The sequence below is a fragment of the Papio anubis genome, chromosome 2 (assembly GCF_008728515.1).
Source record: "Papio anubis isolate 15944 chromosome 2, Panubis1.0, whole genome shotgun sequence".
Lineage (NCBI taxonomy): Eukaryota > Metazoa > Chordata > Mammalia > Primates > Cercopithecidae > Papio > Papio anubis.
Genome location: NC_044977.1, coordinates 110,306,411 through 110,318,882, shown reverse-complemented (window position 1 = coordinate 110,318,882; position 12,472 = coordinate 110,306,411). Strand labels below are relative to the sequence as shown.

Below are 12,472 nucleotides of genomic sequence, written 5' to 3'. Positions count from 1 at the left end.
GAAGCAGTCATGACTTGAGAAAAGAATTTTTATCTGAGAATTTTACATTATCAAGCCCAGAAAGGCGTTAAAATCAGACAGAAATAACATCCCACTCAACCCCTTTTATGAGCTGTGTATTCATCTCTTGATACAGCTTGCGATTGCCACAAGTAGCTGTAAATTAACCTAATAATGCCTCAGCAGATGCTATAACCCACACCCCACAGCTTAACAATGTATAGCCAATCAATAGCTGATGTTATTTCAATGTAAATTCTTGATAAACAAATCAGGAACTTCCTCTTTTTTCCCCCTTTAAAAATCTACTTGCAACTACTGCTAATTGGAGTGTATATCAGGGCAACTTGAATCTATACTCCCAGGCTGCAATCCTCAAGCTTGGCCCAAAGAAACTCTGCTCCATTAATTTTGCTTCAGCTTCTTCCTTGTAAGTTGACAGCTTAATGTTTGAAAGCAATGAGAAGTTAAGAAATATTAATAACAGACCAGGTGTGGTGGCTCACGCCTGAAATCCCAGCACTTTGGTAGGCGAGCGGATGGCCTGAGGTCAGGAGTTCAGGACCAGCCTGGCCAACATGATGAAACCCTGTCTCTACTGAAAAAAAAAAAAAAAAAAAAAAATTAGCTGGGCGTGGTGGTGAGAGCCTGTAATCCCAGCTACTTGGGAGGATGAGGCAGGAGAATTGCTTGAATCCGGGAGGCAGAGATTGCAGTGAGCTGAGATCACAGCATTGCACTCTAGCCTGGGCCACAAAAGTGAAACTCCGTCTCAAAAAAAAAAAAAAAATAGTATCAGCATTAAGAATTAAGAGAACCTGGGCCAGGCGCGGTGGCTCACGTCTGTAATCCCAGCACTTTGGGGGGCCAAGGCAGGCAGATCACGAGGTCAGGAGATCGATATCATCTTGGCTAACACAGTGAAACTCCGTCTCTACTAAAAATACAAAAAAATTAGCCAGGCGTGGTGGCGGGCGCATGTAGTCACAGCTACTCGGGAGGCTGAGGCAGGAGAATGGTGTAAACCCGGGAGGCGGAGCTTGCAATGAGCAGAGATCGCGCCTCTGCACTCCAGCCTGGGCGACAGAGCAAGACTCCGTCTCAGAAAAAAAAAAAAGAATTAAGAGAACCTCATAGTTAGGATTGGTTGTCCTTTGTCCCTCCTAGGGAGGTATAACCCATTTTGTTGACAAAATGTTGGTTACTTACAGAAATTGAAAATATAACAACCAAAAGTAAACCACACCCAGATACCAAAATTTAAACTCCCAGTAGCCTGAGCTGCTTGCCAAATGCCTTTCCGTGGAGTAGATGGAATTTAACCCATCTTCTCACCTGACTCCGAATTCCTTCTCTTTCTCAAATCTTCCCACTTTTACTCCCCATTATTTCACTCCTTGATGATTTTCCAAAAACATTATCCTAAATTACTTCTGAAAATAACAAGAGATAACACTTGGTCTGTGTTATCAGTGCACTATTCCCCCCTTCCAAGCCTCTATGTCATTACTGGTGTCTCAGCTTCAAATTGTAGTCTAGGTTTCTTTTCTGACTCTCTCTCCTTGTCCCTTGGTTATTCATGGAGGTTCATTTTCCTATTGTAACTTACTGCCAAATAGCATACACATTAAATCCAAGGGACCTTGGACAGCCATGTGTAAGTCAGGGCGTTGGTTTTATTGCAACAACAGTATCTACTGACTCTCTCTTGTTCCACAATTCTGAGATGACAGGATCCAGTGTTTGGAGTTATAATACTACATGCAAATAATCTTCACCACATTTCCAAATGCATATAGAGTCAGCTTTCAAAAATATTTACCAAAACTACTCAATATTGCTACAAAATTGACTTTCAAATAACAATGTGATTTACATTTGGAATAATGAGTTAAATACAAAAGAGACAAATACAGCTGAACATTACAAGGACCAAACAACTACTTTACCAAAGCACTGTTATCTATGTCTCCATCCCTCTTCCGCATCTGTTCTATTGTGTTCTCCCACTGTTTAATGAGTTCTTGTCTTTCATTATGAATCTTACGAAAATCTTGTGCCGCTTTATCCAATTCTAACTGTCAAATAGAGAGCAAACAACATTTCTGTAAATTTAAGTGGTTTTGCAAACATCACCTTGAAAATTAAGAAATAAAAATCTTCCTTAAACTAACCTGTGCACTTATAGTCTCTGTAAGTTCGTTGTCAAGTATCTTTCTTTTTTGATTACATTCCAAAGTAAGTCTTTCTAATTGCAGAGTCAGTGCCTATAATGTAATTATATACAAAGATACTTATAATTCTCATTCTACTAATTTAAATGTTATTAGTGTATCTAACATTAAATAGTATTACACTATACATATACATTTATTTGATATCTAAAACAACTGTGAAATAATATCTTTCTTATCTTTTAATCCCAAAAAGCTAATGTAATGTGTTTGCACATAGCTGCATAAAAACTCAATTGTTTCTAAAATGACTTTTAATATTTTTAAAGTAAATTAGAAAAAACTTAAGTTATAATTTGCTATTTGAAAGTTTTAAAATAATGCATTTGGTATTAAATCTACTAGAAAATAGCATGTTTTATAATACTAGCTTTATTAGTATCACCAGATATAAGTAGATTTTAAGTGATTTTTTATAACATAATCAATAGCACTACAGTCTCAAATCAGCAAAAACTACATGTAATATTCAAACTACATTTTAGGCAAAATAGCCAAAATACATTAAAATACTTCTAGTAGAAAACTTTCTCTTCTGAAATGCTTTTGAGCATCCTTATAAATCAGGATATTCTTAACCTGCGGTCCGTGGATCCTCAAATAATCAAAGGGAATCAGAGAATCTATAAAACAGTCAGTAATATTTTATGGGCATTTGAATATAGTCATTTTTTTCTACAGAGAAGACATTTGGCTTTATTAGCTTCTCCAAGAAGCCTCTGACTTAGAAGTTTCAGAATTGCTCCCTTAAAAATCGTTAAGTATAACTTTAGGTAAATAGGTTGACATACTATAGATTTAGAGAAAACTTAACAGTTACAATTTGTAATTTCTCACCCTGATTTTATTATCATCTTGTTGTGCATACTTCTGAAGAGTGAGAGCATCACTATCTTTATGAGCTGATTCTTCTAACCAGGCCTCCAATGCTTGCTGGTCCCAGTTCATTTGACATTTCAAACCATCCAATTTTTGAGTGGCTTTAAATATGCCATTCTAATTTCCAAAGAGAGAGAGAAAAGGGGACATTAAAAAACATTATTTATTATACAGACTAAAATAAAACATACCTTTATATACTATGAAGCAAAATTTAAAAAGAAGAAATCCTGTCCCTGCCTTCCAGATGTTTATAATATGCCATATTTCAATTATATAACTATTACACTTGTATCTTAATTCTTTGATTGTAAAAAAGAGGAGAGATGACCATACAAAGTCAAGAACAGTAGTTGAGCCAAAGGTTGCTTTAAAAGGCTTTAGGCTTTAAGGTAGCTCCCTCACAGCAACTGCATTAATCATTCCACCAAAGCCACCCCAAATATATATGCAATCATAGTTAAAATAATATGTTTGGTATGCTAACTCAAATCCAAGACAAATATCCTTCAGCCCCATTTCCAATCATATTGTTTGCCCCTACGAAGTCTCTTATAGAGAATGTTGGAAACACTTCCAATCGAAGTAAATATGGTAAAAGAGATAAAAACATTTATGTACTAAATTTAGTCACTTAAAAAACCTAGACTCATAAAAAAACGGAGAAGACTATATAAACAAATACAAATTAATAAGTATGTAATTATATACAAAGATTACATTATAAAATATGTATGTGTATTTCCATATGTATATGCACATGTAAAGAGAAGAATCAGAATTTGGAAAGAGCTCCCAGGGAATCAAGTAACTACAAACAAAAGAAAACACAGAAATAGGTTAAAGTAGTTTAGTGTTAGAGTCACAAAACTGATAAATCAATATGAAAGGTCAACATTTTAAATGAAATTCAAAACTAAAAGTGATTTTTTTAAATGTGGCTATTAAAAATATTACACTTACATATAAACCATGCCTGGTATTTTATAACAGGCAGCAAGCATGGTACTTATAGTAAGTCTCAATAAGTAGCTGGTGAATGAATCATGGGAAAAATGTAATATTCCATTATTGTTTCATTCAAATCACAGCTCTATGTACCTTTCATTGTCCAAAAAATATGTAAGGAAACACTAGAAAACTAATATATGCCTTTCCCATACAGAAAAAAAAAAAATTCAATGCTCATTTGGTGATGGAAGAATGAGCAGTAGCACAGAATTTTAAGTAATATTTCAACATATACTTCTTTATCGCTTTTCTTTTCCAGTATTGAAGCCATCTCATTTTCCAGTCGTTGAATTTCATCTTTCACTCGTCCCAATTCTCTTTGAGCAATGGCCTTAAAATGTTCTTCACTTTCAGTCTCACGCTCCCTTGCTTTGCAAAGAGACTACAGAATAACACACAAGATAAAAAGGCTTTTAAAATTTTAGAAATTTTGAATAAAAATATTTATAATAATCCATTAGATTAAAACAAAGTTCCCATAAATTGCTTACATTAAGTACTATTAATTCCACTAGTCTAAAACCTACATTACATTAGACTGTGATTACAATATAGTTGGTGTTGCTCACTAGTTGTAAGAAAGTCAATGAACTGTGCTAGGAGAAAATACTGTCAATAGTTTTCACATCTACTTTGATCTAGGAAAACTAAAGAAAACCAAAGGTTTGGTTAGACTTAAAACTTATTATCTACAAATAAGAAATATGCATTAAAAAACAATTGAGAAATGAGATGTTTTATATGAATTGATCAAATATTCTAATTAAGACATTATTTTAAAATAATTATTTAAATACCAATGGTTGTAAATATTCCCTAGAATATATTAGCATATAATCACACCTTTGTGTTCAGTTGTATGTAATAAAAGAGTATGTGTTAACTAATTTTACAGTGCTTCAAAGTTATCATTTAGTATTAATTTTACAGTACTAAAGCTACCATTGTTGGAGGCTTATTCTTCTTTTATCTCTATTACTCTATTTATTTGAAGTTCGACGATAGTAAGATACAACTACAGAGTCTCTGCCTCTCAAATCCCCAGCTCAGTAGTTCAATAACTTAAGGAAAAGTGTTGTTCCAAATAGTTAATCAATTACTCAACCACATTGAGATTCAAGAATTCTGAGTTTGTTTTTGAGTTTATTAAATTTGTAACTTTCTAATAAGACTTGTAAGCCATGTAATACTTACTTATCTATAATGATTATAAATTGCTTTTTAAAATATGGCACTGTTCATTTTTTGAAACTGCATACTATTTCTCAGACAGTAGATGCACTTTTAAAAAAAACTAGTTTGAGATAGAAGTTAGGGAACTTTCCAATGCTGTTTGCTGAGCTGCCTGGTTTGCTGGGCATCATTAGGGAGTGAGTTTCTATACTTGAACAGATTATTTATAAAACAAGCTTACTTAATCACCAGAAGTTTTAATTTTTATTATATTTATGTTAACATTTCTAAGATGCCTAATGTCTTCCCCAGTTATCTTAAATAAAGTCTCTTGAGTATAATTTAACTTTTTAATCTCAGGATTATTACTATGAGTTTCAATTCCTGAACAATGCTAAAATGCCGTATGTGTAGACTACTAGCCTCCACTCAAAATGGCCCCAGTGAGTTGTGCTGATAAATTAAAAAGGAGACAGAAATTTTATTACGTGATATATTAGCTCTGTTTCTGCTTATAGTCATCATTTCTCACCACCATCATTATACCTTTCTCAAATAACCTGCTGTCTAATACAGATTGTTTGAATAATGATTTCTCCTTTCATATGGATTAATTTTTTGTTTAAAATCGGAGCAGTAGCAGCACTTTGGGAGGCTGAGGCAGGCAGATCACCTGAGGTCAGGAGTTCGAGACCAGCCTGGCCAACATGGTGAAACCCCATCTCTACTAAAAATATAAAAATTAGCTGGGTATGGTGGCAGGTGCCTGTAATCCCAGCTACTCGGGATGCTGAGGCATGAGAATCACTTGAATTCGGGAGGCAGAGGTTTCAGTGAGCTGAGATCATGCCACTGTATTCCAGCCTGGACAACAGAGCAAGACTCCGTCTCAAAAAAAAAAAAAAAAAAAAAAATGGGTCAGTAGTTAGTTAGTTCCTCTAAGCCTTTTTCTATCTACTTTCATGTTCAAGGTTATGTTCACAGTAGTTTAACTATGCTAAGCCTTCCTATTAGAGCTGTAAAAATTACAGATGTAAATGTACTATGAGATATTTCATGACTATACATGATATAATCAACATAAATTTCAGTTACTGTACCTGTGTAATTGAGAGCTCTTGCTTAACATTTTTGAAGTGAGAAGTCATAGAATTAATACGCTCTTCATACTCACGTAACTCATCTTGCAAGCTTGCTCTTTCATCCTTCAGTTTTGACAACTGTAAAAAATAAATACTATGATTAACCAAAGTTCTATTAAGTTTTACCATATGAAGGACTTAAAATCGAAGAAAATTAAATTTTCATTTACTTGTCTCAGTCAATTTGGACTGCTATAACAAAAATATCATAGACTAGGTAGCTTAAATAAAATTTAATTTGATTCATGAGAAATTCCTCACAGTTCTGAAGACTAGGAAGTCCAAGATCAAGGTGCCAACTAATTTAGTTCCTGGTAATGGCCTTCCTTCTGATTTGCAGACAGATGCCTTCTTGCTGTATCTTCACATGGCAGAGAAAGAGATCATCTCCCTCTTGTCTTTTCTTAAAAGGGCACCAGCACCATTCATGAGGGCGCTACCTCTATGACCTATTTACTTCTCAAAGGCTTCACCTCCAAATACCATCACATTGAGGACTGAGACCACCATATGAATTTTGGGAGGACACAAACATTAAAAACATAGCATTCTGTTTCTTTAAACGTCCACATGAACTTCTAAAGTCTACTAATTCTTTAAATGTTATAAAATAGTGTTGTGATTTGGAGATTACTGTGGGAAAATTAGCACCATATTACATGGAATAGAAACCTCTCAGATTTGCAGTAGTAGTAGATCTACTCAAAAACTCATTTTTCATACAGCAATACTATATTTTTATAGGGCAAAAATGAGATTCTATTCCATTATTAAACCACAAGTATCTTTTTTTTTTTTTGAGATAGAGTCTTGCTCTTGTTACCCAGGCTGGAGTGCAGTGGCGCGATCTCAGCTCACTGCAACCTCTGCCTCCCAGGTTCAAGCGAGATTCTCCTGTCTCGGCCTCCTGAGTAGCTGGGATTACAGGCACCCACCACTACACCTGGCTAATTTTTTTTTTTTTTTTTTTTTTTTTTTGGTATTTTTAGTAGAGAAGGTGTTTCACCATGTTGGCTAGGCTGGTCTTGAACTCCTGACCTCAGGTGATCTGCCCGCCTCAGCCTCCCAATGTGCTGGGATTACAGGCATGAGCTACCACGCCCGGCCTAAACCACAAGGTATCTTTTTTTTTTTTTTTTGAGACGGAGTCTCGCTCTGTCACCCAGGCTGGAGTACAGTGGCCGGATCTCAGCTCACTGCAAGCTCTGTCTCCCAGGTTTATGCCATTCTCCTGCCTCAGCCTCCCGAGTAGCTGGGACTACAGGCGCCCGCCACCTCACCCGGCTAGTTTTTTTGTATTTTTAGTAGAGACGGGGTTTCACCGTGTTAGCAAGGATGGTCTCGATCTCCTGACCTCGTGATCCGCCCGTCTCGGCCTCCCAAAGTGCTGGGATTACAGGCTTGAGCCACCGCGCCTGGCCTCACAAGGTATCTTAAGTAAACAAGAGCATACTAACAAGATGTAACAAAAACACAGAGCAGGAACCATAAATTTGAATAGTCGCTAGGCACCAAGCATGATTTCTTCTCCAAGAACTCCTTTTCAAACCCCATTGAACTGGGCTAAGCTTAAGAGAACAGAACAACTGACTCTCATGTACCTAGAAACTGTTCTTATTTTGTTTACCTTTGAATTATAACTCTGACTAGAAACAAAACTGCGTAAATGTTAAACAAAATAAATCCTTGGGAAATTGTAAGACAGATTCTCAGGATTATTAGAATATACTATCCCTCAAAGCAGAATATAAGCTCAACAAAATAAAAATATGTTTTCTTAAGGTCTGGAGCTACAGTCCCCAAAGTCAGGGATATCTCCTGAGGGTACACAACACAATCCACTGCAGTGTGAAAGGAAATACTAGAATTTCTATTTAAGAAAAAAATACTAATTGACTCCTTTGTATGTCCTATACTAATATTATATACATATTTTTTTGCTTGTGTCATCAAACTTTTACTTTTAATTCCCTCTCGTTTCTTGTTCTTTTTTAAAAAAAATTATTAAACTGAGTTCTTAGCTTCTTTACTTTTTGTCTTAATGATTGAATTAAAAAGGCATTTAAGGCTATATGTTTTCTTTAAAATTTTTGCTGTTTCCCATGGATCTGGGCATGAAGCAGTCTCTTTTTATTGTTTTCTAAAAGGTGATTTTTCCGTTTCAATTTCTTTTTCATATAAGGGCCACTGAAGAATATTTCTCAGAAACATGCCTAAGTATTTAATATGGAGGATCATTTTTAATTATTTAATACATAATTTAAAAAAATAATTTTAAAATTATTATAAATTATATTGGCTTATTATCAAATAATGTGACCTACAAAATGTTTGTTTGTATAGCATTTTAGGGATTATAATTTTTTAATTTTGGTAAAATATACAACAACATAACATTTTCCATTTTAACCACTGCTATGTGTACAGTTCAGTGGCATTAAGTACATTCACACTGTTATACAACCATCACCAGCAATTCATCTACAGAACTTTTTCATCTTCCCTGAACCTCTATAAACACTAACTCCCCATTCCCCACTCCTCTCAGCCCCTGACAATCACCATTCCACTTTCCATCTCTATGAATTTGACTACTCTAGGTACCTCACATAAGTGCAATCATGCAATATTTGGCCTTTTGTTTCTGGCTTATTCACTTAGCATAATGCTTTCAAGTTTCATCATTGACTTAATGCATTAAGATTTTTATTTTGGTATAGTATATGATCCACTCTTGTAAATGTTTTATGGGTATGTTTTAAAGTATATATTCTCTATTCAAGAGATAGATGTCTCTATGTTTTTATTTTTATTGTATTATATCCCTTATATCCTTATTTTTGTCTAGTGAGTTGTCTAATTCTAAGGTGCTCAATGAAATAGCTCACTGTAACTGTACTTTTGTCAAATTCTACTTGCATTTATAATAGGTCTTGCTTTCATGTAATTAGCTGCTGTGTTTGGTGCATAGAGCTTTATGACTTTTATTTGCTTCATCAGTTATGCCATTTATAATTGCATAATGTCCCCAGAGCAAACTTCTGACTTTTGAATGAAAGCATAATTAACTCTCCACAAGTTGAAAAGCCCTTCCCCATAGAGTTCCCAAACAACATTTTATAGCTTCTTTCTTAAATATAAAGGGACATGTACCAATCACCAGATATTTATTGAAAACTTACATCATGTGCATGATGCCAAAATAAACAAACAAGATCCCAGAAGAAACAAATAATTCAGAACAAAAAAGACAAGAACTGAACACATACACACACACACACACAAACACACACACACACAATCAGACTGGAGAAGATATTTTCCCCCTAAAACAAGACCATAGTGCTACAAAAAAAGCAACAAAGAACTTGAAAATATAGTTCATCTATATAGTTTCCCAAATAAAACATGCAATGGAAAGATAAAACCCTAAATACTTTCAGAGTTTTTTTAAAAAAAGGTAAACTACAAAGAAACAGAAATCAGACTAATAGCAGATTACTAACTGAAACACAGCTGGAAGATAATTGATACATTCCAAATTCTGAAGTAAAATTATTTTCAACTTAGAGTCTTCCACCCAGCCAAACTACCTTCAAATGTGAAGGTAAATAAAGATATTTTCAGAGATTCAAATATTCAGAGTGTTTACATCTCATACAGCCTTCTTATGGAGACACAAGAAACTATTCTACCAAAATAAGGGGATAATACAGACATACTTCATTTTATTGCACTTTACTTGATTGTGCTTCTCCAATAGCACATTTTTCACAAAGTGAAGGTTTGTGGCAACCTTGTGTCTAGCAAGTCCATCAGTATCATTTTTCCAACACCATGTGCTTATTTTGCATCTCTACGTCACATGCTGGTACTTCTTGCAATATTTAAAACTTTTTCATTATTATTATATCTATTATGGTGATCAGTGATCAGTGATCTTCGATGTTACTATTGTAATTGTTTTGGGGTGCCACAAACCATGCCTCTATAAGACAATGAACTTAATCAAAAAATATTGTGTGTGTTCTGACTGAGCCACTGACCAGGCATTCCCTCATCTCTCTCCTTCTTTTGGGGCCTATTCATTGAAACACAATATTGAAATTAGGCCAATTAATAACCTTACAATGGCCTCTATGTATAAAAATCAAAAGCTAGAAATGATGAAGTCTCAAAGTTGACATAGGCCAAAAACTCAGCTTCCTGCACCAAACAATTAACCAAGTTGTGAATGCAAAGGAAATGTTCTTGAAGGAAACTAAAAGTGCTACTCCCTTGAACACACAAATGTTAAGAAAGCAAAATAGCCTTATTGCTGATATGGAGAAAGTGAGGTAGGAGGTGGGTCTAGACTCCAAAGGCAGGACTCAGACACCAGACCAAATTGAGGACTAGCTAAAACAGGGACAGGTGGAGGCAGGTTTCTATAAGACATGCTCAGCAGTGTGCCTTGTGAGTTCACCTTTGCCATGGCAACATCCAGAAGTTATTACCCCTTTGAACCAGGCACAATGGCTCATGTCTGTAATCCCAGCATGTTGGGAGGCCAAGGCGGGCAGATCACTTGAGACCAGGAGTTCCAGACCAGCCTTGCCAACATGGCAAAACCCATCTCTACCAAAAAAAAAAAAATTAGCTGGGCATGGTGGCACACGATGGTAGTCCCAGCTACTTGGGAAGGTAAATTAGGGGGATCACTTGAGCCTGGGAGGCAGAGGTTGCAGTGAGCTGAGATCACGCCACTGCACTCCAACCTGCCAACAAAATGAGACCCTATCTCAAAAAACAAAACAAATGAAAAAACCAAGGTGTCTTGGTTTTTATCTGAAGACTTGGGGTCTTCAGATAAGCTGGCCTCTCTTCCTAGAACATTTTCCTTCCCTAATGGCTAGTTCTATATTATTATTCAGGGCCTCATATTCTTCAGTTTGTATATAAAATTAGAGAGGCTGTCCCTGCCCATTTAATTCAATACAGTTTTTCCCAGTTATTTTCTCTCATGGCAACCTTTTCACATTTAGTAATTACCTTCAAACAACTTACCACAATTAGTAACTATGTTTCTATTTGCTTGCTTATTTTCTATCTTTGCCACTAGATTATAAGATGAATGACAACAGGAACCATATGCATTCTTAAAAATTTTGTGCTTAAGCTTAATGGCAAGAAGCGTATGCATTTTGTTCACCCTACATTCAGAATCTAGAGTAATGCCTAGAACATAATAGCACTCAATAAAAATCCACAGAGAGAACAGATATAGGAATTACAAGAGTTTTAGATTTGTATGTAGTTATATCTGTTAGTCTTTTCTTTGGTGATTTTTATGTTTTGTGCTACACTGAAGAAGGCCTTTCCCAGAAGATTATTTTAAAAGTCTCCAATAAATTCACGTAGTACTTTTATACATACTCTACAGCAAAATTTGTAACACATATGAAATGTATGTTCATGTGTGAGAGGAAGCAGATTCATAACTCTTTTTTCAAAACAAATAGCAATAGACCATTTATTAAATAGTATATCCCTCTCCTTTGGTTGGAAATGCATCTTTTTTATACTAAATTCTCATACATGCAAAGATGTGCTTCTAGATGCCGGGTGTTTCATTGATTTATCTTTACAAAAGTGCCACACTGTTTTGAGTAGCATGGCTTTTTAGTATGGTAGGGCAAAACACACTATCACCACCATCACAACTATTTTGTTTAGTATCAAACACTTTCACTTCCAAATGAACTTTGGAATTGACTTGTCAAGTTTTGTTTTAAAAGGGCCCTAGGCATTTTCATTGAAATTTTCTTAAATATACAGAATAATTTAAGAACTGAAACTTTTATCATATTGTCTTCCTACCCAGAAATATGTAAATGTCTGTTTGTTCAGATCTTCTTTTACGTAATTAATTCTCAATATACTTGCACATGACCAGATTCAGAGCATTTCTATAACCCCAGAATTAGAAGAAACCTCCAAGATTGCCCTGACTACAAAATGTACATCAGCAACATGCAGTGCTTTTACACTTCC

The 12,472-nt window shown here is 35.1% G+C and overlaps 1 protein-coding gene across 1 annotated transcript in view; it reads right to left on the bottom strand.

The window, feature by feature from the left end:
• Nucleotides 1-12,472, bottom strand: part of CCDC39 (coiled-coil domain containing 39) — a 58,592-nt gene that overhangs the window by 39,324 nt on the left and 6,796 nt on the right. Inside the window, exons 2-6 of the mRNA XM_031663548.1 lie at nucleotides 6,398-6,517; nucleotides 4,360-4,506; nucleotides 3,072-3,230; nucleotides 2,175-2,267; nucleotides 1,950-2,078 (exon numbers count right to left, since the gene is read on the bottom strand). Coding sequence (XP_031519408.1) covers nucleotides 1,950-2,078; nucleotides 2,175-2,267; nucleotides 3,072-3,230; nucleotides 4,360-4,506; nucleotides 6,398-6,517 — 648 coding nt within the window. The remainder of the gene's footprint in view (nucleotides 1-1,949; nucleotides 2,079-2,174; nucleotides 2,268-3,071; nucleotides 3,231-4,359; nucleotides 4,507-6,397; nucleotides 6,518-12,472) is intronic.